This window comes from Etheostoma cragini, chromosome 23 (genome assembly GCF_013103735.1).
Source record: "Etheostoma cragini isolate CJK2018 chromosome 23, CSU_Ecrag_1.0, whole genome shotgun sequence".
In the NCBI taxonomy this organism is placed as follows: domain Eukaryota; kingdom Metazoa; phylum Chordata; class Actinopteri; order Perciformes; family Percidae; genus Etheostoma; species Etheostoma cragini.
Window position 1 is genome coordinate 7,345,854 of NC_048429.1, and position 27,154 is coordinate 7,373,007.

Genomic DNA, 27,154 nt, shown 5'->3' on the forward strand with positions numbered 1-27,154 from the left:
AATGAACATTTGGTCTCTTTATGAGCTGATTGCCGAGTCTGATACTGGCATGACCGCATTTGTGGTCATACATTTCCAGGATCTTTGCCAGCAGCCATTGCTCGTTTCATTTTCCAAAACTCCACGAGCTCTTTCACTGATCAGGCCCTTCTCTGTTGGGAAATACCATGGTAACAGCGCTGGCAAGAACTGACCTCAGCCATTGCAACAAACACATATGCACTAAGCACAAGCACACACTACTGCTGCCGCTAGAGTTCCCCACAAGAGTTGGGCGATTGACACGTCCCCCCATGGCCTCGGGCCCTCACCAGTCAGGACTGAGCAATCAAAGTAGATACACAGATCGAACTTGATTATCAAGCACTCGATACCAGTTGCAGGATCAGCCACGGGTCTTCAAAATACATCATAGGCGACAGGAAAGAGGAGCAAAAATCAAAAACGGCTTTTCAAGCGGCAGAGACATTGAGGCTTCCCATGGGCCCGGAGAGCCGGCTTGAAGCTTCGAAATATTGGACTCAAAGATGATATTTCTTCCTTTGGATGTTGATTTGAACTTTCAAGACTCTGTGCTGTAGAGAACTGAAGCGGATGACCTGACAGAGGACTTGGAAATCTCTCAGGTAGGATGAATCTCATTCCCTCTCCTCCATCCTTTAAAACTGTCTGTCATCGAGAAAGTTATTAAGTTGATTTTGTCCACAAAACGCATGGTCAACAACGTTGGATTTAGTTCATTGGACTGCCACAAACCATGAAGATAATTGCATTAATCAATATGAATTCAGTCACTGGATGAAACCTTGTTAGTAATTGTTGAAAGAGACAAAAACTTGATTGCCACTGAAAGTCATAATAAAATAAATTGCATCTTTAAAATCTCCACTGTGAAAAAACAGGTTTAATCGAATGGATGACATCATCAAAGTGAATCTGTGATGTGTTTTTGGTATTAACGGTGTGCTTTTGAAGCAGTTACTCACCTAGACAACTATTTGAAAGTACTTTTTTTTTTAATAGCATAATACCGGATTGAAGTTGATTACTTTGGTACACAGTGTGGAACTTTCCACAGCCGGAGACAATGGTTTGATCAATGCTGATTATAGTAAACATCACACACCTGTTTCAAATGTACTCTATTTCTTCTAACTTTTTCCAAATGCACTCTTTTGTATTTTGAATTATCTGTGTCCATAGCAAATACACAGTACACTTGCCAATACTTGTTTTCATCAACATCATCAAAGGCTAGAAGGCATGAGGGCTGCATGATGTTAAATGTTGCAAAGGGTTTTCATCACAAGTAATATGCAATTGAACATGAATGTTCATTTGAATGCTTTGAAACAGTCAGTAAGCACAATGAATCAGGCAGACCAAAAAAAGAAGACAAATAAGTACTGCAGGCTTTTTGAATCAGTCTAACATGGTTGATGATTTAGGATGCAGAAGAGTAATACAATGAGAAAGCTCAGCGGTACCCTGCAGTTTCACAGCGCCTCTGTGTGTGAAAATAAGCAGTGACCTTTTTCTCGAAAAAGATCTTTGTTCTTTTAGCGAGTGTTTCAGCCAACAGTCTCGAGCAATGGCATGAAGTTACATGGACATTTTTTGGGGTCAATCAATATTTGTAATCATGAACAACTTCCTTTCAATAAACATCCTGACCATGTGATGTCATCCAGACATGAGATGAGGGAGTATTGAACAATTTGAATCAGCAGTTAAATTCACATTACAGCTAGATGTCCACTTGTTTGTAGGCAGTACATACAGTACTACTTTTGTGGATATCACGTAGTGGAACCTTTGGGGTATTTTTTGCTTTCTTTTGGCATTGTGGTGACTCACCATGAACTTGACTGTGGTGGACTGCAAAGAGAGGTGAGGTAGGGGCTGCGTCAGTACTGATGAAGACACAGTGCAGTGCTCTCCTGGACTGACCTGGATTGCGCCACCTTCCTGCTCATATCAGTCCATTGGTACTTGTTCTGTGCTACTTTTTTGGCTTTAGTTGGTTTACCAACAAAGACCACATTAAATCAAATAACGACTTTTATTTAGTGTGACTATACATAGTTTCCCCAGTACATTAAAAAGACCATAGAAATGCCTCAACATCAGTAAATTAATTCATTTGAGTTGTATTCCTCTCCATGAGAACACCGTCAAACACAACAAAAGTGTTTAATATTATGAATATATCATTGGTATAACTGCTCTGCAATAACTGTGGTATTCTCCCTCTGTCTGCAGCTTTTCTGCAGATTCAGCGTCCGCACATTGTTCTCAATCTGTCGAGTCAATCACCAAACTCAGTGTGAGAGGCTCGGGCAGAGATTTTAGTTCGTCACCATAGCAGGCCGTGACGACTGAGGGACTTACTGACCCCACTGGACTGTGGTGGTCTCACCATGGGGAAGACTGGGCAGAGTACAGTGGACCTAAACTCCCCAACAGAGGTCAAACAAGCCGTTCCCTTTGAGGAGCTGGACCCTGTGGTGCCCTCTGCAAATAAAAACAAGAAGAAAGAAGAGCTACCTGACAGGGGAAGCTGGAAGGGGAAGTTTGATTTCCTGCTGTCATGTGTGGGATACGCCATTGGCCTGGGAAATGTCTGGAGGTTCCCTTATCTGTGTGGCAAGAACGGTGGAGGTAAGTTTACAATTCATAGGTACCTGGGACTGACAGAAAAGATCTTTAGTCAGTTAAAGTGAATTCTGATGAGATACTTGATATTTTTAGAGCACATACTCATTCACCCAAAGCCACAATAGTTATAAATTCAAAGTCAACAAATGACAGTGACAAAAGTTGGGTGAACATTCCTCATATATTCATGTTAAATGATTGAGGCCCTGCAGTTGGCCTCTACTGGGCCCTCTGACAGGGGAACATTCTCCATGTATCTAGCATGTTGCTATCTGGCTGTCAGTCATTTGCTGCTCTACCCATCTTTGCCCCGGTCATGCCTTTCTTCTAACCCACAGCTTTATACAGTTCAGTTCAAGTTGTCATATGCATATTAGTACAGAGTACCACAGCAATGAAATACAATGAACTGGCTGCAGTGCACTTTAAGTTAGTGTCCAGCTAACATGGTGCTGTGGTAGGGATGGTTGTCATCGCATTTGCCTTTTGCCTTTATGGGTGGTAAGTGCTGCCCTCCCTGAAGCTAAATTGAAGAATACCACATGCAAGTCTCTTTGTTCCCTCTTTGCCTGCATGTACTCTCACAAACCTCAAACCTTTTCATGCCACAGTCTAAATCTCCCATCTTCTCAAAAACCATCCATGGTCCCTTTGAACCCTTCCAGAGTGTGGCTCTCAGATCTGAATTAGTTGTCCATGTGCCCCTGTCACTAGCCCTTGGCCTACATACCTTTTATTGACTTTCTGAGGTATACTGATCAATGGTTATTCAATGAATCAATGGATGAGCATGTTTTAATAAGTTAGTTGATTGACATTGCCCTCTAGGAATACACTTTACAAGAATAAGATCCTTAGAAACCCATTAACGTATACAAAAACCTGTTTAATCACATACTCTGGGCGAGTGTATATTCTCTGGAAGATGTGTGTCTACTGCACGCAAATTTTACAATATTTAACAAGACTGTCTTCTAGCATTTTTCATAAAATTCTAATAATATATTAATAAAGTGGTTCTTCAGGCAAGAGCCATGGTTTAAAAAATTGGAGAAAAAGATATGTCATTCTTAACACAGTATTACAGCAATATTTCACTTCTCGGTTATTTACTAAAGTAATCAAAAATAAAGTTAATTTGTTCAATTTTAATATTTAGTTTTAATTTGTCTTGCGATATTATGCACTGTTAATAAAGTTACATCACTTTGTTGAAGTGTAGTCCTACTCTGGCAAGTTTATGACAGTACTGCAATCCTTGTAATGACTATCTAAATCATGTTATGATCTATCAGGGGCCTTTCTGATCCCCTACTTTTTGACCCTGGTGTTTGCTGGGATACCTCTCTTCCTCTTGGAGACGGCTTTGGGACAGTTCACCTCAGTGGGAGGGCTGGGGGCGTGGAAGCTCATCCCCATGATGAAAGGTAAGCTGCAGATGTAAAATAGAGAGATATGGATGTACATCTGCTCTTATATCATTTAAATATACAGATACATTCAACTTATTGACATGTTTTTGCACGAAACACACCAGGTATGTCACCAATAATATATGCCCCAGATAGATTTGATTTATTAGCACTAATTCTCCTTTTGTGCTGAACCAAAATCTACTTTGAATGACATTTTGCACAATATTTCCACTTGTCATCAGTCTCTTTCTCCGTGCCATTGCACTTTGAAAAAACAACAAGGATATTAAGCTTGCGAAGGGGTAAAGAAGCAAACATAAAAGAGGGAAATAGTTTTGTGATCAACTTTTCTTTCTTCTATAATGTCAAGACAGCAGCAGTGATAGTGAGTGTGCCGCTGTGCCAACTGGTACCCAAAACCAAGAGCAAGTAAACATTAGAAATAACAAAAAAAAGCAATGATGAGAATGATAATGATTATAAATAACATGCTGAGTGACGCTGTTTGAGGAGAAACCTGCTCTAGAGTTGTTTCTAGCATATTATATTACATTTGATTTGCAGGCTGACCAATATAACACCGTGATGTAAAACGCTGATGTCTGCGTCTCTTCCTTCTTCAGGTGTTGGTTTAGCTGCAGTGGTTCTGTCCTTCTGGCTCAACATCTACTATATTATCATCATTGCCTGGGCACTCTACTACTTATTCAACTCCTTTGGTTCGGTATGTTGTATTATTAACGTCTGTCTTTCTCTGTCTCGGCTTTTCCTCACTCTGCTTTGGTGTTTGTCTGTGTGAGCGCCCGGCTCAGAGAAGCTGTGTGGAGGGAATTTGAGACTTTGCAGGCATTGAGCAAGAGGCTCTTTTTGTGGGAAAATAGAGGATTGAGATGCAGGGATGAAAAATTGATATTGTTTAATTTTGTTGTCTTAAGGGCCCTAACGTGGTTGGATCATTAAAACTGACTGTGGAGAGCCAAGAAGACACCTGATTGGAGTTTCTGTTTTTCTGTGATGACAAGCAGACTTATTTCATCACATTCATGCATATGTTCTTTTTGTGCGCAGGAGCTGCCTTGGCAAAGCTGTGATAACACCTGGAACACAGAGAGATGTTTTTGCAACTACACTCTATCAGATACCACCAACCTGACCAGTGCTGTCACCGAGTTCTGGGAGTAAGTGACATATGTTCCTGCTATACATTATGAGTGTGTGAACAAGATAGCCTGTGCAAGAATAGGTTGAAGCTATTAATGGAAGCCATTTGTGCTTATCTGTGTCTGAATTTAGTGTGTATGTGTGTTTCTGTAGGCGTAACATGCACCAGTTGTCCAGTGGTCTGGAGGAGCCAGGAGAGGTTCGCTGGCCTTTAGTGGGCACTCTGGCACTGGCCTGGGTCCTTGTCTATTTCTCAATCTGGAAAGGAGTGGAGTGGACAGGAAAGGTCATAATTAGTGCTTACGTTTCTCCCTGTTCTTGCCCTTTCTTTCTTTCTTTCTCTTCTTCCCCTATCCTCTTACATTCACAAATCTTTCAACTCTCTCTCCGCAAACTGATTCTGCCAGAGCACACTGTCTGCTTTATCTGATATGCTTTTTTTCTTCCTATTTTTTGCATATTATAGGTTTTAATCATGCAAATAGGACAGGACACAGAGCTACTCAGGAGGCAGAGCTGATGTTTCTGTTTTCCTTCTTGATTGGTGGATTAAAGAGAGAAATGAATTCAGAGAAAACATGAAGTATAGGCTACAAGAGAAAACGAGCAGTGTATGTGACGCTGAATCAGATGGCAATATTTCAACAACTATTAAATGGATTTCCATAAAATGTTGTGCAGACATTTGTGGTGCCTTGGGTGATGAAGCCTTTTGATTTTGGCACTCTTCAAAGTTTTCTTATGGCACCATCAATGGGCCAATATTTCAGTTTTCTTTGGGGAAATTTCTCAACGGTTCGTGGATGAAAATTTGGTAAAAACATTCATGTCCCTCTCAAGACAAATTGTAATAAATGTGATCCCTAAATTTTCACAATCATCAGTTACAATGATGACATTCCCATCAGCTTGTTGTTTCTTTGACGAGTAGTTAGTAGAGGTTTATCTGTCAATTATTAACAGAATTCAACTTGGGCCCTCAGAAAAGACACAAGTAAACAGCTTTCAGTAAGTGTGTTTTGTATTTTAGGTCTCTCCTTGGACAAGAAAAGGAAATCCGGCTCGAAGAGACTGCGATTGGTTGCTGTACTATTTAAGCCCTGTCTCCTTTTCATTTTAGTTGATTGTCTACGTGTTTAGTTTACGAAGCACATTGACATGAGCCATAGCTCATAAATTCACAGCTCAGCTGGATAATATTCATCATTGTGAATGGTTATAGATCGGTCCTTGAAGTTGAAAAAAAGATAACACTAATCCCAAAATTTAGAAATAAATCCATTTAAATTTCTACCTCTTTTTTGATTTACTGTGTAAAAGAGTCAGAGGATGTGTTAATCGGCTCCACCAAGTTGAACAACAACTTAAATATATTGGAATTATTTATTAATCATAATTTTCCACAGTACTTATCTATTCTTCTCAGATGTTGACAGGCTGTTTGTATTTACTGTTGTTCTGCTGTCCACACCCCATTTCTCTCTCCTATTAACAGACATGGTTGCAAAATGTAATATTTAATTCAAAACTGATGGATGATTTAGAGGTGTTAGCAAAAGAGTTAGAAAAAGAAAAAAATACATATATATCCCTCTACTTACTCTGCCTGGGAGTTTTTTAAATTACAGCAAGTCCAAGCGATGTATGTGAGCAGAAACACATTTAAACATTCACCGCCGGTGGATAATTGGATTTTAATGTGTGGCATCTGAGAGCAGTGAGAAAAATGAATTCCCCCACGGCCCACGTCCTTGATGGACATTACCAATTAAGCATAATGATTATGCTACAGAGCTGTGGGCCACGTTCTTACAGCTAGGCAAGGTCTTCTAGCAAAGAGAAGCCATGGAAATATTTTAGTCAAGACATTTTTCACACTGTGTACTGTGGCAACAAGGGATTTTGCATTTATTGTTGACTTTTAATTACTTAAGAGGAATGGTTTTTGTGATGTTTGCGATTGTGTTTAACCTGACAACAAGATTCAACCTCTGTCTTAAAACAGGCTTACTTCCATTTTAGGTTCTGTGTAATTCAAATGTGGGGTTTTGGATTTGACAAAGTAGATCTCTACAGTAAATTAAGTTGAATGCGCAAAAAAAAAGAAGTTACTCTCCATGTCTATTTCTCTTAGGTGGTGTATTTCTCAGCCACCTATCCCTACGTCATGCTGTTCATCCTGTTCTTTCGCGGGGTCACTCTGCCTGGAGCCATAGACGGGATCCTCTTCTACATCACTCCAGACTTCAAAAAGCTTATCCGATCTGAGGTAGATAGTTTGCACACATCCAATCACACAAACATATTCACAGACAAACAGACAAAGTGAAAATGGGCGCATATATGTCTCCGACAGGTGTGGCTGGATGCAGCGACTCAGATCTTCTTTTCCTACGGACTGGGCCTGGGCTCGCTCATTGCCCTGGGGAGCTACAACCCTTACAACAACGATGTGTACAGGTAGGGACACGCGGTCACAAGCTTTGTACATCCTCATGATTGATATCATGTTGTCATCCCAACCGTTAATTGTGTTTCTTTCTCGGCAGGGACTCCATCATAGTGTGCTGCATTAACTCCTGCACCAGCATGTTTGCTGGCTTTGTCATCTTCTCCATTGTAGGCTTCATGTCCCATATCACTAAGAAACCTGTCCAGGAATTAGCAGCATCAGGTGCAGTACTGTACAGTAAAAATAATTGTTTGGCAAGGACTTCTTCTTATCTTTGCCGTGGTACTTCCAATGAGACATGAGTCTGGAACTGTTGTATGATTATCTTCCAAATTCCAGATACTTTAACTAAATAAATAACACACCAATATCCAAAAGTTGAGAAACGTTCTAGAAAACTTAAGACAGGTGGTGTATTGGTCCTTTACATGGAAAGAGCATCCTCAGATGAATTGACCTGCTTTCAGTCCACATTTAAGTGTACCTATGTATTCGTCAACCTTAAAAATGCTTTTAAATGTTGGAATCTTGCGTACGTTTCACTACCAGGATTGCTTCGTTGCTGCCAGATTTCACTCTTTTCAACTAGATGTATGTTCCCTTGCTCTTTCTTTATGTTGTAATTTTAAACTCCAATGGATTTATGAAGACTATGGTCAACTGCTCCTCAGATCTCTGCAGGGTAAATGGAGACAGCTAGCTGGATGATCTGTCCAATCTGAGCTTTCTGTTTGACGACTAAAACAACTTTAGAACGCACACGTTCCACCAAAACAAGTTCCTGCCCGAGGCTGTTTTGCAGCGCCATTGTGGCTTTGCCCCATGCCTAGCGCCGCCTATGAGGATTGTGTTTGGTTTGTAGACATGCCATTAAACCACAGCCCGTTTTTCTCACATCCCGGAATGCTGTGTGGATTATCCAGACCCTGCCTGGCAAAGCGAGATTAGAGGCTTGCTAACCAAGTGCAACTCAAATTCGAAAAGAAAAAACAAGTAAATAGTATTGTGACGTTTGTGTCCAGTTTCTTATGTTTTCTAGATATGTATAAATATGTCCGTGCTCATGATTTTCATTAGGCTACACTATAATGTCATAACATTAAGCATTTGATATTCAAATGGTGTGTCTTCTGTGTGACATTTAGGTCCAGGTTTGGCGTTTTTAGCTTACCCTCAGGCCGTCACCCAGCTGCCCTTGTCCTCTCTGTGGGCCATCCTCTTCTTCTCCATGCTCATGATGCTGGGCCTGGACAGTCAGGTACAAACAGCACACACACACACTTGCTTGACCTGCTGCTGAACAGAAAGCTGCAGTACAATTTAAATAATAAATAATCCATTAATGATTTAGATCATGTCCTATACATAGAAATACCAACTAACTTCCAACCAACACTGAAGAGCTCAGATGGGATGTTACTAGTAATTGAATAAATAATGGAAAAACCTGAAATGTGCAAATGAGTGAGAATTTTGTTTGTCAAATTTTCGCTAACCAGATCCTTAGCACCACGAGACAAATCAGCATTGCAAATTGAACATGTGGTTAAACTTGAATCACCTTCTTTTGACTGAAAGTACTGCTAAACAACACTTCCTGTTTAAGAGTTCTCTTTTCACTTTCTCACAGTCTACTGCATTGAGCAGTCCACCTACGTAAACAGCTTCCCGTGATCAACTGTGGTGTCATTAAATCGACCAGCATAGCGCGTGTAGTGCAAGCGTAGGGTTTGGTTTGTTGGGAAAAAAATCGTCTGAAACTGAAACCTGTCAAAAAGCCCAGTATTCAGCCGAATCCAAACTCAAATCCTGGATTCAATGAAGCCCTGATTTTACCAAATCTCAATTGTAGGCTGACAACTCGAGGCTACATTAGTTGCTGCTGGCATAACACCCAAAACTCTAAGTGACCGACTAACAAGAGGTTGCTTTGCATTGTGGGTAATGTAGGGGCCTGGTTTTGACAAAGAGCATTCATTAATTGAATAATAAAAAAGAGACATTACATCTCTGCTTCTGCTGCTTGTATTTTGATTCTTTTTAAGTTGTGAGTTGGACAATGTAACAGGAAAGAAATGCTAAATTAGTGGGGTGGGGTGGGGTGGGCTGGGGTTGTTAAATAACAAACTGCAGTACCTTCTGACCCATGTCTCTTTATAATGACATGTATTAGTTCTGCACAGTGGAAGGCTTCATCACAGCTCTGATGGATGAATATCCCATGGTGCTGAGGAAGAGGAAGAAGATGTTCATCCTCATTGTCTGCTTCATCTCCTTCATCATCGGCTTCTCCAATGTCACACAGGTGCAGTTGTGTACATCTCTGTGTATTACATGCCCTCAGTCCATGGTGATTCTCTGGTATGAAAAGATGGTTTTGTTTAGTTTATTAAAGTCACTGATGTTAACTTGTACTGCAGCATGTGTGAATACATTACTAAGTATTATGAGAAGGCAGTTGTATTAAACCCCAAAACACACACACACACACACATACACACACAAACACACACACACGCTTACCTGAACATTTGCACACTAGAGAAATGAGCCCCCTCCTGCATTATTGCATTATACATAATGACAAAACAATCTCACAACAACCAGCGGTACACTCATAATGCATATATTTGAATCAATAAAGAGAGTGTAATAAAGTATTACTGTTCAGTCTCTAAGTAGATATGTGTGTCTCTGTGTGTGTGGAAATCTCCCAGGGTGGTCTGTACGTGTTCAAGCTGTTTGATTACTACTCGGCTAGTGGGATGTGTCTTCTCTTCCTCGTCTTCTTCGAAACCGTTTCCATAGCCTGGTTTTATGGTAGGAAATCTATTTTATGATGTCAGCGCTTAAACCAAACACTGTAGAGTGAACTCAAATGTAACCACAGCTGAAATAAGCTGAGCCGAAGCTGGATAGAAAAGGACTATATTGGGCCAAGTCATCGAAGAAATCAAGCATGTCAATTTCTTATACATACTGAGACTGTCCAAGAGGAAATTACATCTATCTGCTCCACTTTCTGTCTTAAGACTATTTGCCCAATCAGCTTTCCCTCTCTTTCAACCCATAAGTCTCCACATTAACACACACACGCACCCAAACACACACACACACACTCCTTTTATTTGTCCTCCTCTTTTTATGCCACAGGAGCTGAAAGGTTTTATACGAACATTGAGGACATGATCGGCTATAGGCCATGTGGCTGGTGGAAGCTCTGTTGGAAGTACTTCACTCCACTGATCTGCCTGGTAGGTGTTGAATGATTATCAATTTAACCTCCATAATATGCAGTTTTTCTAATTCGACTCAATGCATGTTCTTCCTTCTCCCTCATGGAGATCTATCAAGCTGCACCGGGTGCCAATAGGTAGAGAATTGATGACATTGCTGAATTGGTTTCCTTCACCATGTTGGGATTTGTACATGTTGCCTGTCAGACCCTCAGGGTAATCATGGTGATGGCTTTTTCAACAATACTGTGGTTAAATGGAACTGTAATGTTAAAGGAAGCTATGTGGAAAATCAATTGTGTTTTGCCACAAGTAATAAATGCAGCTTGGACGGTTAAAACTGGGCTAAATTTGATTAAAAAGTGAACAAAATTTAAAAAAACTGTGATATGGATTGTTATAACATTCGGCACACCCATCGTCCCAAGCATCAGGTTTAAATGTTTTATTGTCCAGTATGGTGACATTAAACCTCAGTTGTGCTTTGTATTTAGCAAATGTTAGCTGTTAGCATGCTAACACAATAAATAAAATGATAGGTGAACACGGTAAACGTTATACCGGCTAAGCAAAATACCCGCTAAAACTTATGCCCGCTAAACATCGGCGTGTCTGCATTGTTTTTGTTAGCATGTTAGCATTCTCTGACATTGACCTTTTGTGCCTAAGTACAGTGTCACCATCTAGCCGCTAGCTGCCACTAGCATGGCTGTAGACGCTTGTTAAGATATCAAGTGTGACACATAACTGTTGTTTTGAGTGTGATACAGGTCCATAACATAATAAAAACAATCTAAAAGCTGTTTCAAACAATGTTACATACAACATAGGCATTAAAAAACGTCTCCAGCCCAGTTTTAACCAAGATGTTCGTCAGCTTACAAATCATTTAGTGATTTCATTCTGTTATTGGTAAAGAGTACATGGACTAAATAACTTAATTGTATATTGTAGGGGGTTTTTACCTTCAGTGCCTTTGAGATGACCCCTCTGACGCTGGGGAAGTATGTGTACCCGCTGTGGGGCCAACTGATTGGCTGGTTCATGGCTTTGTCTTCCATGATACTGATCCCGGGCTATTTCATCTACATGTTCTGCATCACCAAGGGCAGCATCAAACAGGTATATTACACCTGTACTCTTGTAGGCCTCTCTGTTGTTATTGTCTACTCCCTGCAGTGAAACAGTTATGTAGGATACTACTATGTGGATCTTCAAAAGGGAGAAAAACTGAAAGTGGATAAAATAAACAGTAGTTCCAGCTGTTCTATGGTGCAGGAAGGCAGGAGGTAAGACTGCAGGAAGAGGCAGAAAAAAATGGATTTGGCTCGAGGCCAACAGTATTATTCAGTTTTTTGGTAGGAAGGTATGTTTTGAAAGTGAGCACAGAGTTCATGTTTTGTTAGTTTGTTGCCCTGCACCAACATTTAGTTTTCTCTGCTTTTCCTTGAATTAAAATCATGTGAATGACAGCTAAAAGCAAATTTTGCTCACTTTTCACACTATTGTTTTACAATTAAGTTTTGGTCCACCTAACGTCACATGTCTGAAATAACCTTCAAGAAAATCTGTGAAGCACTGATTGCTAAGGTGAGACTGATGTGACTTTCTTTACTTGACCAGCGTTGGCGGAAGATGACAACTTCCCAGGAGGATGAAAAGCCATCGGGGCATGAAGAATTTACACACATGGGGAGCATGGGCGAAGCTCCTGTCTAGCCAAGATTGTTCAGGTCGAAATAATTTCCCATGTCTGCCAGGACGTACTATAGTCAACACTGAAATTTGACATTTGGACAGATGGAGCCTTGTGCTGCTTTTTTCTCTGATGTTTTCCTTTACATTAAATTGTGCTGAAAAATGCATCTGCACAATAGAGTTATGATGCATAAACTCAGGAGTGACATTGGATATTAATGAACATCCCCCCTGTCAATGACTGGCTACATTAATGCAATACAAATTGTAACCTTGCCCTTTTTCTATTTTTTAACCATTGTTTTTTATTACCATGCCTTTTATCTGGTGGGGGAAGAGAGACATAAAACACATTGTATAATTAAAAACCAATGCCCAAGTCCTACAAATCAGGAACAATGTTAGAGGAAACATTTCAAACATTCACATCAAAAATTTTGAAACTTATAATTCTTCGGATGAACTTCAGTTCCTATTGAAATGTGAATCAAAAAGCTGGTCTTTATGCTTGCAAATGTTTCCAACTGCTCCATTTCCACAGCACCTGATGGCATCCTCAGAGAAAGAAATAGGAGTAGGATTTTCAGAATACGTCTTCACAGCATTAATATGACATGACATGAGTTAATTCAGTATGAGGTCATACACAGACTCCATCATTCATGTGTTAAATTGCCATTCTTCTGCCCATTCTTATCACTTGTATTCAATGCAAACAATGTGACGGAATGCTGGCTCGAATGTTTTGTTCTGCATCGGACTCAAGGTTTTGGTCAGAAGTGTTTCATTGCTAATCAGATATTAATGGATTTGAGTTCACAACTGCTGGAAATGCTGAGTCATTGGAAAACTTTGTTGATGCAGTACGAAATGGTCATTGCAAAGAATATCCTTCTCATGGTCTGGAACAAAGGGACATCCCTATATACAGTTTATCTATGTGGACATCACCCTGTTTGGAACCTGGCTCACAGAGTTCTCTAGATCTTTATGTCTGGAGAAAGTCTTATAGGAGATGGGAAAGCAAGTTAAACAATTGTCTTCATATACTTTTCAAAACACTCTGTAATTGTATAAACAAATGATAATTGACTCCTACAAAGAAGCATACACTATTTTTTTTTCTTCCTTAAGCAAAAACAAAAAGGGAGGGATGGGAGGAGGCGGGTAAGGTTCCTGTTTGTTAACCGCTTCAACGTCTTGTCTGTTTTCTTTCTTAATATGTTATGAATACAATATTTAAAACTGAAAACTGTGGCCGAAAAATCCGGCAAATAAAAATAAGAAAATGAGGGTCATTTTTCATAAATTTAGAGGATAGATTTGACCGTAAATTGAATGTTGTCGAATCAACCTTGAACCTGTGTACATACTGTATATCACATTCATGTTGATCTAAATCTTCCTTCTTACTTGTACATGTTCACTACTACTCAACAAAATCACTGTCTTTGTCTAAGCTTACCACAAATGTTTGAATGTTGTTGTACAGAAGCATTGAAAAAAAAAATGGAAATCTGTTCAAACTTGATTTCACATGTAAAACTGTAAAGCATCAAAGAGTATTTACTTGTGGTAGCTTGAAGAACCAACCAACCAGTCACTGTGATATTTTTGTCCAGCAATAAATGTGGGCCACCCAGTTGAAAAAAACAAACAAACACTTGTAATGAAACTATCGATTAAAGTCTTAAAAGCTATTCACCTTAGACAGTTTTTCAATTAACACTGCTTTGAGATAAATTACATTGTATGATTACAAGTATTAGCTTTAATGGCAGCTTGTTTGATTAAAGTATGTTTTTTGCAAAGAGTTGGTACATAACATAGAATGATCTGTTTTGGAGAATATGTCAAATGAGGTGTATGAAGGCTTTGCTCTGACTTTACTTCAGTTTTTTCATGTCAGTAAAAACATGAATAAAATAAACTGCTCCTGGAAACTCCAGAGATGATGTTATCCCTGAGCCCCAAAAGCTTGTCCTGTTGGGATAAACCCTAGAGCTTGTGGACTGACTTTACTGTAGAGCCATGTGTATTCAGAGCAGCACTCTTGGTGATATGGAAGATGAAATCTTGAATACAATTATTTGACAATTGGTGGGAAAAGTTACAGGAGTAAAGCCCAGGGTGCGAAAAGAATAGGAGCTATATATATATATGAGAGCAGAGATTTCCCAAAACATTAAAGCTGCATGCTGGAATATAAAAACAATTCACTGAAAGACTCTGAAGCAGCCAAAAGAGGAGAATTGGGTGATAATTCTTTGTGGGTTTGTTATTACAAGCAACCCCTTTCACATAAAAATTGTCATGTGGTGTACCCGTTTAGCATGTTATAAGCCAGTTGAATAGGTGTACAGCAGTTGTTACCACTACCACGGAGATAGGGCCCTATTCAACCTGCTAGTTGATTCAATAGAACAGTTTCATCCATTGATGAGCTGGAACCCCGCTATTTAACTTGTACATACGGTCGATCATGATTCAACTTTCTGGTGTAAAATAAAAATGTTAGCTGACATGAGTCTGGGTTTGTGGTGTGTAATGCATGGTAAAATAGGTGATGAAGGCGCAGTGGATGTTACACATACCTTTGGTGTGGGAGATGTGGGTTTGAGTCCCTGAGCAAGACGCTTGCTCCAGGGGCGTGCAACCTCTAACATATATAGCAATTGTAAGTCGCTTTGGATAAAGGTGTCATGTAAATGACATGTAATGTAAAATTACATTTCAAAATTCTTTTATAATAACATTTCCACATCAGGTCTAAGTTAATTGACTTTAGCCAGGCGGCTTTAAATTTGTGAAGAATCAGACAATTTAATCCAACAACCAAAGCAAACCGTTGTGGTGAATAGACTTAAATCATCTTTAATATCATGTTGGTACACTGTAAAGACAGGTAGAGAGGGATTCAAAGCCAACTGAGGGAGGTGATGTTTCATTTCGGTTACACTCAGTTTCCACCTGTCTTACCCTAAACATATCCACTTTTTTAAATTAGTTTGAGCAAACACAGTGTTGAAGAGGCAGGCAAGCTCCACGTGTCATCCATGAAGCAGTGCACTGGTATGGCAGAGCCCTTTTTTCAGTTTCTTAAAGAAAGTTAGCCACTACTGCTCTTCCATGTCATATGCTGCACTCCCAAAATGCTACATTGGTTTGCTTTCAAACATAAAGTCATGATTTTCAGTGTGGTTCATTTTTATGTTTTTTTTGCACACACAGGATGTCTCTCTCTCAAAATGCTTAGACACACTCATGTAGGAAAAACTGTGCAGCCATTAAGAAAGGATAGTGACAGACAGGGAAACAAACATGGCCACTGGTTGCCATTGTAAATCCATTCTCTATTTGAAGGGCTGTTTGCTGTCATGATTAATAATATTTTTTAGTTTAACCACAAACAAAAAAATGTGTCATCTTCATCTTTCACTAAATTCAGTCATGCACAAACAATAAAAAATGGGAATCAGTTCAATAGGCCTCTAAACCGATAGCATGCATGAGAAAAGAATCACATTTATATGTGAATGTTGATCTAAATCATAACAATCATCCATCAATGTTAAATCCATAATATCAGAATGTTCTATGTTATATGCTGAAATGTATTACGCAACCACCAAAAGTCCGTTCATAGCCGGGGAAAAATATAAAAATTGTCATAATAGCTCTTCACTCATTTTGAAAGCGCTAGTTCTTCTCTTTATGTTATTGAATTATGAACAAAAGCAATTACCGGGACAAACTGGAGAGAGGTCACATTGGTTTACAGGAACGTTAGGATGCTTCTGTGAGGACACACACATGGACACACACACACATTCTTTTCCATGAGTGAAAAAGGACAGAAAAGATGAGATAGAGACCTCTCCGCAGTGGCTCTGTGATTATAAATCAACAAAACGTGGTGGGGGTCAGATGGGAGCAGAGTTAACTGAACATCCATTCCACAGTCCCTAGGAGGGCTTATGTTTAAAAGATGAACGCATTCAGCTGCCCTATTTCAGAATGAAGGACGTGTGACAGGGCAATAGCATTTTGAAGGGCTAGCGGTAGCTTGCTTGTCCTTTCCGACACTGCTTGAATGTGGTATTTACAATCTAGGCTGGGGTGAAATGGAAAGAGATTAGATAATATGTTGCTTTTGTCCCGTTCTTATTTAAAGCAGGCTAGCCACCAGCACGAACAATACCATTAATGCCAGCATTTGCAACATAAGCCGTGTCTGTAGTTTTTTGGCCTTTTTGAAAATGTCAAACTGAAAGTCTAGGAAGGAAGAGAAAACAGTCACAAGGAGCTGAAACAAAACCTGGGAGTTGTAGCGGCATAAATAGCCAGTGTCTGGATGTTTTGTGGGTGTCCTGCATTTATCCACTGACGGAACACACACAACGGTGGAATATGTTTTACACAAATAGAAAATAAACACAGATCTTGACATTTAACCAGTTGTAGCGGAAGCATCTTCATGGAAATGCATGGTGATTTTCTGAAAAAGCAAAGACGCGTTTCATAAACAATAGATGACAGCACAGTGTACATATATTACATGTGAATGGTAAATCATTGTAGTTTTAGCAGTTTCAGCAGCTTAAACGATTTCATCGTGTGAGAAAAACTTTCCGTCCATCAGCAGATAACATGTGGAACGTACTCCTGGGAAGAGTTACCGATTAAATATGGAGATTAACAAACAACAATCAACAGGACCATCCTGGGCTAAAGTTTAGGTTTTGGAAGCAATCCGCGTGATTAGCTGCTTTTGTTTCCCGCCATACTTCACTGTAGAAAGATCTATGGAGAGTGACAAGTGAGTGAGAGTGTTTTCTGATGGTAGAGAGCCCCAACACGACAGAGGAGCCGATGAGAAATGCAGTTTATCGAAGTTTGTTTTTTTCCCTTTTTTTTATTCAAGGGGAGCAGAGAAGAAGAGAAAAGGTTCTCCGTCACATAAATAAATCAGCAAGAGCGCGCAAAGGGAGATTTAAAAAAAAGAAAGAAATTTCAGGTCTGTTTTTTTTTTGTTGTGCTCCTTGAGGGAGAAGTGTGACTATTTTCTCAAAGCAAAATAAAGGAGTTTTTTTTTTCTTCATTTTTTTCTTCTAGCCCTAGCGTTTAGTCAAGTGCAAAGAAGCCAGTGTTTAGTGGAGGCTAATGTATTTTGGCACACCTTTTCATTAAGTGTCAACGATGCACGCACGTGCACATACAGCACAGTAGGCATGAGGTTTGGGATGCTAGAAGCGAACAGAAGCGGAAGGTCCTTGAAATGTGTCCGTTCATCACAGTCCCTTTCTGTTGTTGTTGGTGATGAATACCAGAACTAGAAGGAATCCATCCAGAAACGGAATATCTGCTTTCTCTAGCAAGAGTTAAAACTGACAAAAAGTTATAGAAATTTGTTAAAACTACATAATATTTCAAAATACATGTGGAATCAAGTAAAACTTTATATATGCACTTTATTTCTCGGTTTCTCTTTTAAAACCTTAATTTTTTATTTTTGTTCATTTTTTTCCTTAAATATGCATATAGGTGAGACTTCTTTTTTTTCATTATAACTCTTTCATCTGTATGTATATATGTGCATTATGTACTTTTAAATAGGTAGAGAAGGGGTAGGGTTCGTGTGGGAGTGTGTGTGGGAGTGTGTGTTTTCAGGGAAAGAATCCTAATTCCTTTATTTACACCATGCTCCGAGAGCCACTTGGGGTCCGGTGTAGACTGAGGCGGGGGTCAGGGGGTATGTACTGGTGCGGGTGGTTGTAAGGCGGAGGTGGGGGAGGCAGCGGGGGCTGGTGGCCATCGGTGCCATAGGAGCAGTCCGGCGAGCGCACCGGCGTGGACATGGCTGACTGGCTGAGCTGGTGGTGGCTGTGGTGGTGATGCTGGTAGTGGTGGTGAGTGGGCGTTTGGCTCAGGAAGGCCTCCATGCGTCCGTGGCCGCTGTTGTCGAGCATGATGACCTTAACGATCTGCTGACACTGGATGAGTGTCTCGGGCCGCAGATCAGCCATGCTGACAGCCGGCTGCTGCTGGTGCTGCTGCTGGAGGTGGAGGTGATGGGCAGGGGTGCTTGTTGCTGACTGCAACTGCGGGTGCTGAGGTGGAGGCACCGGCCCATGGGTTAGCCCCTGGGGCCCCTGCTGGAAAAGCAGCTCCCCCCGGTGGTTAAGAAGGGCCAAACTCTCGGGACTCCGAGCCGTGCTGCTGCTGCTGAGCTGGTACGTCTGAAGCCTGTTGTGAATTGACACCTAGTTTAGAAAACAGCCAAGAGAACAGCATCAAATGTTATAAAACTGGTTCCTCCTCTACAATCCGTCAAGCCCTCTTTATTTTTTTTGGGGGGGGTGGTAAACGCACAGCACACACACACACAGGGCATGCGTGGGGTCTTAGGTGTTGGGGGTCGGTGGAGGTGTAAAATCATTGTGACTACTGCACACTCCCCTCCCTCCACCCCTGCAGGTACTGGGACAGCGTAGACTGGATGCTGGGAACACCGGTGTGTGACTGGGGTCAGAAGGAAAGTGAGGGGGTGATAAGAGATTTGGTGCAACACTACAGAAGGGGCCCGATGGTTCCAAAGGGGACACTGAGGGCCCCTGTGTCTCCCTTCCAAACCACTGTGTGGTGCTATGGTGACAGCGGACACAAGGAGACTTGAGGGGTTGGGGTAACCAAAACATAGACGGAGGTCAAACGAAGAAGAGGGAGAGGTGGAAGGAGAGGAGGTGAGCAGGTGAGCAGACTGACAACCACAAACGTCCACAGGCAACACTCATCAGAATGTAAACCTCTCTATGTCACATTTATTCAACTCTCTATTTTCTGTAGATATACTTTCTTTTCACTCAAAGATTATTTTCTGCTTCCTATCTTCCTTTTATTGTATCTGTCTTTAAGTCTTTATATGTCTCCAACTGTAGGGAACATGTCTTTACCATGTCCTTACATGTCCTGTCATGTCCTTACATTACATTAGTATCATCAAAATTCACAGAGTGAGCACAATCTGAAATGCATATAACGGCTATGTTTCAGGTTAGCATAGTGTCACCTTTAACAAGGTAAAGTATAAGTTAAATTATTGGTCAATAAAACTAAATGTATTTCAGTTCAAATTTAAAGAAGAAAACTCTCACTTCTAGTAGAGAATTTACCCAAGTCCCAAGTCTGTGGATCTGCTATTTACTGTAAGTTTGCAGACTGTCTAACTCCATACTTTCAAGCAGTCATAGTAGTTTGAAATATCTTAGTTTTAAATTCACTTTAACATACTGTGAGTGTGTCAATCAGAATATACAGTTTCCCAGCAAAACTCTTCACGACAGTGACTGTGTGAAAAAGGTCAACGGTAATTCACCTGCAATTTAATAGACTTTTAATGTGAAGTATCTGAGGTAAGAAAGGGCTTACAGCGGTGTTCACGCACTCTCTTTCCAGGGCCGATGTAACTCTTGTGTGAACGAATTCTATTAACATTTGCTCCTATTCAATCTGTCAACCACTATTTCTCCTTGACGACTTGGCACATATACCAAAGAATATAGCACCAATGAGATCTGAAGCACTAAAGAATGACTTTCTGGTGCCTTTCAAAAGTTTGATGTCTAAGTATAAAGAATGTTTTTTTCTACAGATGACCAAAGGAAATAAAGTGCTGGATATAAAGTTTCCTTCAAATCGTTCAATAACATTAATAGATTTGGTTAGTTTGGTTGCTAAAAAACAGCAAAAAACTAACCTTTCCTTTCTGATTAATGTGTCCAACATCACTCCCTATTTATTATATAGTGCACTATATTTATTTAAGTGTTGAATATTTGACTGTTTACGCAGTAATGTACTTTGTACTACTCCCCTCAAAAATGCTCACAATGGAATGACAAAAATGTACTACTATAAGTACACAAATACACATAAGTAAATGTGGTGCATAGGGAGTGATTTTCAACCCAGCTCAGGAAGCAAATACGCCCAACCAAGAAACAGATTTAGAAAATAACTGTAAAATCACAGGTTGTCATTCTTACATTTCAGTTTGCTTATGGATTAAAATAAATGGATATAATGTGTTATTTAGTGAGCTTCAGAGGTGCTGAAGTTGAGCTAGCTGTTTCTCCTCTGGTCTTAGCTATGCTAATCTTCTCCTGACTCTACCTCCATATTTGACAGACAGATTGGTGAGTGTATTGATGTTTTCATCCAACTCTCACAAGAAGGCAAATACGCACATTTCCAAAAAATGACTCATTTAGGCTGTCAATGAATGCCATTTGAATCCAATGACACATTAAATAGAGCTATTCCTATTGAAATTCCCTTCTTCTTTTACCATGCAGAAAAACTAACTTGGCTGACTGTGATTACTAAAACAATAAAATATGTATGTCCACACAACATGGAAACAGGACTTTTTTGTTAGGATGGCAAGTATATAAAAAAAAGGAATGATCATTGACAGAGTTTTATTGATTTGCAATCTCAATATAAGTGACTTGGTTTGTTTTTCCAACGCAGCATTGCAGTCTGAATCTTCTATTTCATTTATTCAGATGCATTACAGTTCTTTGGGAACAAAACTTATAGTACATGTGATTTAGACTGTCGAGGCCACGAGGAGGTGCAGCGTTAGCTGGATTGGTTGCACCAGAGGAGACGCTGCTGGAGCTTTCAAATGGCACCTAACTATCTTTGTTTGCCAGTCTTTTAAGTAATGATTGCTGTCTTTGTGTGTGGTTTTGCTTTTCACGTCAAAAAACTATCCACACGTTTGTTCAAACATGTCATCATCATGTCACTGGCATTGCTGACTGACAGTCCATTACCATGACTGTGTTTTCAAGGGTGTAGATTGAAAGAAAAAAAAGGATTTTGAAAAGTAGTGAGGAACTTTTAAATGACACCCTTGACTGTCTTAGAACTCTTTGGCCACACTGAAACTACAACATATTGTTACTGAGGGAGACAGTACAATCTCAACACCTTACTATCAAATTCTGCTGATAATAAAAGCCTGCTGTGGGACTGTACATGCCTCTGGTATAAGCAGGATTCTCTGTGTGACCCTCCTGCTCTCCAAGATAAATGTGTTTCGACAGCTAACGGCTCCCCACCAGCCACTGACATTTACCGCAGGCTGCATTGTAGAGGGGAAGACGGCTGGTGAAGGTAGCTCAGACAACCATGAAGACTGGTCTCTATCATAGCTCCCTATTATGAGGACCCAAAGATTGCTAACAGAGAGAAAGACAGAGCCTTTGTGTGCAGAAAAATGAGCAGATATTCCTTTGGAAAATACCCAAAAAACATTTACTTTTTATGTCTTTTAAATGTATCTTGTGCAGCAAGGAATTCATGCTTGCTCTGCTGTAATTATTGTCATTCTACAAGCATTTGTGGCTTTGAAGATGAGATAGCTCTAAACCCTTTTTAGTGTTATGTATATGCAATTACTTTTTGCTCTAACCAGCACCTGAGTACGGATTTACAGCCTAACATAATACCAGTGAGCTGTGTGGAATTAAACAGCCACTGAGTGTCAAATTGACCCTGTGTTATTTGGCTTTTCACTTCAGCCCCTCGACTCAACAGCTAAAGAAATGACTGGGGAAAGGTCATCGGATGCCGCTAGAATGGTAATTGCAAAGCCCCATGGGTACTGTAGTTCAGCTTGCTCTGTTGCTTGCACGAAATGTTCGCACAAGCGTTTCCCTCCGAGATCTGGCAGAGGGGCGGGGAGGTGACGTCTCCGGGTTAAATGAGCATTAAATGAATCCACCCGCATGCCACTGTGTTAATTATGGTCTTGGTGCTGCATGTGGTAAAACACAGTATATGCATTCCACACATGTCCTCAGCTACTTTTAGCAATGACGGCTTTTCTGTTTTTTTTCCTTCAAAAGAGTCACAATTTCTGACTGAGCTTGTGAAACTAATTACAACCTATTTCTTTTTAGGCTTACAGATATTATTTAAGCCTCGAATTCTGATGCGTTTTCTGTGGGTTGAACATGTTTCAACTGTGACTATGACTTTATTAATTTCCCCAAACCCACCATCTTTAATTTTTGTATGGCAAAGGGGTACTTTTTTCTAATATTAAGTTTGATTGGATTACCTCACATCGCCCGCAGCACTTTACTCTGCAACATTCGTTCTCTCATCCACTCTTCACCCACTCCTGCTTGACACCACTAGCCCAACAGATATGACTAGTCCTGGGGTTTCATCCTATCTCATCCTACCTTGATAATGACTCACTGCACTGACTTACCTGTTATTTGGGACTTGGCCCTACCACTAAGCACTTACCTCCACTGCGTTGTGTCCACTTCTGTCATCTATCTCCTGGTTTCCTGGACAGAAAAAAAAAAGGGAAAAGGGATACAAGTGGCAGCAAAATGTCTGTGTTAAACTGTATTTTTATCTTTTATTACATGATGAAATGTTTTAGGAGCAAGAAATACACCTTAAAATAAGGCACTTTACGTCATTTCATCCCTTACTCTTAAGGCGATGCATTTAAGATTTGTTAAAGTGCAGCACCCTACATTTGGAAGTAAAAATTAGTTTTTCATCAATTCATAAAAGCAGTATAGGTTTAACTTTTGTTTCAACAGCAGGTAAATTAATGCAGTTGAGGCAAGGTCTTTGCAGTGGGTTTTAAAATTAAAAAGCAACGGTGTACACTCACACACCTGATGGGGAGGCCTGTTTGCCACGCAGCTCTAGCTGTGTGCCGTTGTTCTTTACTGAGTGCGTCTTGGCTCCCTGCTGTTTTTCCAGCTCCCCTGCAGAGAACAGAAGACAAGTAATCATCATATAATCACCATGACATGTGAAAAATGTTGATGAACACACGCGCACGCGCACACGCACACGCACACGCACACGCACACACACACACACACACACACACACACACACACACACACACACACACACACACACACACACACACACACACACACACACACACACACACACACACACACACACACACACACACACACACACACAGCCTTCCCCTCCCGCTCTCTAATCTCGAAACACAACTTGCCATCTCTCTAATTACACTTCACACTTGATGGTAATTGCATGTCATTTCCAATCATGATGACTAAATGTTGTTTGTCTTCAACACTGCACTGCATTCTAATTGTAAACTCTAAAACTACCCAGTGCAACCTTAAGGGTGCAGTACCCAATTTCATCTGATTCATTTTTGGTACAAATGTGACAAAAATGTAACAAACTAACAGAAAGTGTTCAGTTTTCTGGTTGATCTCAGATGAAGCTATAGAAACACTTTATTTTACAGATCAGCATTTTCCCAATGATTTGCATGGAGAAGTTCTGTCAAGGAAATTCCTATTGAACCTGTACTTTGCACATTACATGGTCTTTCCCGAATCATTATATACCTCAGTATACTACAGGGTAATTGATCAAAGGTACACTTAGGTCTACAGACTAAAGTACGGGCAAAGGAAACTGAACCGAAATATCCAACATTATGTGATTATATGAAATGCTTAGTTTTTTTTTAGCATTAGTTTAGGACTGAATTAAAATGATCAATTCCATTCAGACTTTTACTTATTATAAAGACCCCAAAAAAATATGCACTTCCATATCAAAAGAAATTGTAATTTCTCCTTTCAAGCCCAAAATATTTTAACCGTGCCAACAATACAAAACCCTTGGAGGGAAAGAGGATGATGTGGTGTTTTTCTTGTCTCAAATTATGTTCCTATATTATGCCTTGAGAAAAACATTTGTGGTGTTTTTACGTCTTTAAACAAATATGTCTGAACATGAGTTCTTATACTTGTGTGTGCTTTTTTGCACGGTAGCATTCTCCTTGTTCCTCTCTACTGAGAGAAATAACTTCCGTCTGTCAACCGCTGCCTGTCTCCATATGTTGTTGACTGCTCCCCAGGCCGCTGGCCCTCCCTCTTTGTGAAGGGTAATGCAGTTGCGTCAAATCCCAGCAGGGATTCTCTCTTTGATGCCCACTGGCAGGAGCCAGGCTCTGGATACTCCGGTTGTCTATGTGGGTCTAAGTATGTGCATGTCTTATTGTCTGGAGAATTGCATATGCACGCAGACCCAAACAACCCAGATGCCTGGCAGCTTTCAGGAACACTGGCCTCCTTTCACCTCCAATTAACTGCCCTACTGCAGCCTGTTTGAGAACCAGTGCACCAAAGGAAACAAAGTGCAAAATACATTTTGCACCAACACAAGTTTTGATGGTTTCTGACTCCTGTGTGGACATATTGCTTTCCATACAGACTGTCTAAGAATCCACAGTAATTTTCTCCAAAATGGGAGGCTGGTTGCAACGGGAAAAAACACACACATGCATTTTATTTCACAGAAACATGCCTATACATGCACAGCCAAAAGACTCAAATAGAGAATGTGGATCATTCTGATTTAAGAAATCAATATGTTCAAAGCCTCTATTATGAATATTAACAATTATTTGCATGTTATTTTGGCCTTCTTTATGTCACATATACCCATCATTTTCCACTCTGTATTTGGCAGCTTCCAGTCTATGTTCCTTCAGTCTTCCATTGTCTTAGCTGCTCATATTGTAATATAATGCTTATAGTATAACACAATATTATTTATTACAGCACCCTTTGCCCTATGCTCCATACTTAAAATAATAATAACTATCATAGTTGTAATTTACTTCAGAATACTTTGCATTCTTCATGCACTATTGTATATACTTGTCTATATTGTTTCTGTTTATAATGTGTTTATATTGTTTGTTTTGTTGTTTGTTTTGTATGAGCAAGCACTTTGTGAGCATTATGATCCAAAGCAAAACTCCTCGTGTGTGTCCTCATACCCTGTAAATAAAGCTGCTTCTGATTTTTATCAAGGGAAATACCATATAAAAACAGACACTTACACTCGATGCGTATCTGCTCCATCTCCGACACCTCTGCAATTGATTCCTTCAGGTCTTCTATAAACTTGAGCAGCTCCTCAGCACTTTGGGCACAGAAGTTAAGTACCTGCTTCTTGTCTGAGCCAAAAGGTGAGAGGATGGTGATGCCATGAGGGTAGACTGGGGAGCACAGAGGAGGCACAGTTGTTGAGACAAGACTAACAAGTGAAATTGAAAGAACTGTTTCCTAGATATTAGCAGGTGTAATACTACAGCCATGTTGCATCAAATGCCCTAAAATTCAGATTTGTAAACTAATTTTGTTGTCCTTTTAGGGATAATGTAATTAACTTAGCGGAATGTGGAATGAAGGGCATTTTGCGTAATTGCATTTTTTAAAAGTGCAAAGGCATGATTCATGTGATATTTTCTAAGTGACCAACCAAGTCCAGGATGATGCATTTCTGCAGGGGAGACATCATGACTTACATTCATTTTCAAACAGGTGAAACTGCATGCCGAGTAGGCCCATGGCTTTGCAGAAAGTGTAGGCTGCGGAACTCTTTTTCTTTGGACAAAGCTTCAAGATCTGCAGAAACAATGACAAACCCGAGTAGTACCAATTTTGAATGACAGGTGATTCCATTAAATGACTTTGTTCAGAGTTCTGAACACTTCTTAAATGTTTTTGATCGTCACTGAGATTTCCACATGACAGAACAATCTCCAAGACAGCTCAGAAAAAAACTATTTGATCATTTAAAATGTATTCAAAGAGCAAATAGAGTGAACATGAATATAAGTTTACAAGCTTCAAAGTGTTTCAGCTTGTGCGATAGTGCTCTATGAAAAACAACACCTTGGCGAGCCTATTTCCCGATGTATGAGAGTTTTTAATGCAGATTTTTCATAAAATGACCTTTCAGATCTAGAAAGATGAGGCAAATCTGTTTTGCAGCGCTACTGTGGGGCATAATTTACCAAGCAAACCATATTAAACCAATACATCACATTGGCACTTTAAACACTTCTTGACATGTTCAGGCTGCTGGAACAGGGGCCAAATTCAAAGTAAAGTCCCCATCAATTTAATTTCGCAGTAAAATCTTTCAAAGACAATTTCTGCCCGCTTTCAAAGCTGTCGGGAAAAAATGTCTCGCTGGAATATATCGCACCGATGACTTTTACTGCCAAATGAACAGAATTCCACTGTGATGTCGGAAGATGACTTCTTTTAGGTCTCACTTCAAAATCTGTCTTTCAGCCTCCTTTTCCTCTGGCTACCAATTACTTTTATACTTTAGCAGAACAAGTAGTTGGGAATAATAATGCTGCTTTTTCCTATGTTTTTTTTTTTTGGGAGTGATATCAACATTTGACATAATTATGAAAGTGGTAAAAATGCTTGTAAGCACATTCATTATGCCCGACGTTAAACCTTTGATAATTTTCCAATCTACATGACTTTGGACCAAATTAAAAACTTCTCTGTGCTCCAAAGGATACACAACTTTATTATTGGCCCTTTAAGCTGCTCTGCAGGGGACAGAGCATTGCTTATGAGTGCACTGCACAACTGCATTTGCTACTATCAATTATTAAAGAAATG

At 40.0% G+C, this 27,154-nt stretch overlaps 2 protein-coding genes across 6 annotated transcripts in view; one reads left to right on the forward strand and one right to left on the reverse strand.

The window, feature by feature from the left end:
• Nucleotides 1-378: 378 nt before the first annotated feature.
• Nucleotides 379-13,529, forward strand: slc6a1l (solute carrier family 6 member 1, like). Its single transcript, XM_034862983.1, has 15 exons — nt 379-626; nt 2,263-2,661; nt 3,954-4,085; nt 4,697-4,797; nt 5,142-5,251; nt 5,388-5,520; nt 7,369-7,503; nt 7,591-7,694; nt 7,784-7,908; nt 8,832-8,944; nt 9,860-9,991; nt 10,404-10,506; nt 10,840-10,940; nt 11,877-12,044; nt 12,546-13,529. The coding sequence occupies exons 2-15, from the start codon at nt 2,421-2,423 to the stop codon at nt 12,639-12,641; spliced, it is 1,794 nt and encodes a 597-aa protein (XP_034718874.1). The 5' UTR covers nt 379-626; nt 2,263-2,420; the 3' UTR covers nt 12,642-13,529.
• A 1,949-nt stretch (nt 13,530-15,478) lies between these two features.
• iqsec3a (IQ motif and Sec7 domain ArfGEF 3a) overlaps nt 15,479-27,154 on the reverse strand; it is a 96,735-nt gene continuing 85,059 nt past the window's right edge. For 3 of the 5 annotated variants that reach the window (XM_034862978.1, XM_034862981.1, XM_034862982.1), the window contains 5 exons: nt 26,035-26,134; nt 25,567-25,725; nt 23,333-23,425; nt 22,947-22,990; nt 15,479-18,883 (listed from right to left, as the gene is read on the reverse strand). In XM_034862978.1, coding sequence (XP_034718869.1) covers nt 18,314-18,883; nt 22,947-22,990; nt 23,333-23,425; nt 25,567-25,725; nt 26,035-26,134 — 966 coding nt within the window. In that variant the 3' untranslated portion in view covers nt 15,479-18,313. Of the gene's footprint in view, nt 18,884-22,946; nt 22,991-23,332; nt 23,426-25,086; nt 25,228-25,532; nt 25,726-26,034; nt 26,135-27,154 lie in introns of those variants that run through there. The other 2 variants (XM_034862979.1, XM_034862980.1) reach the window with 2 other exon arrangements.

Coding starts and splice junctions, on each gene's coding strand:
- slc6a1l (XM_034862983.1), top strand. CDS start 2,421: ATGGGGAAGACTGGGCAGAGTACAGTGGACCTAAACTCCCCAACAGAG. Junction 2,662..3,953: donor GTGTGGCAAGAACGGTGGAG/GTAAGTTTACAA, acceptor ATGATCTATCAG/GGGCCTTTCTGATCCCCTAC. Junction 7,695..7,783: donor TACAACAACGATGTGTACAG/GTAGGGACACGC, acceptor CTTTCTCGGCAG/GGACTCCATCATAGTGTGCT.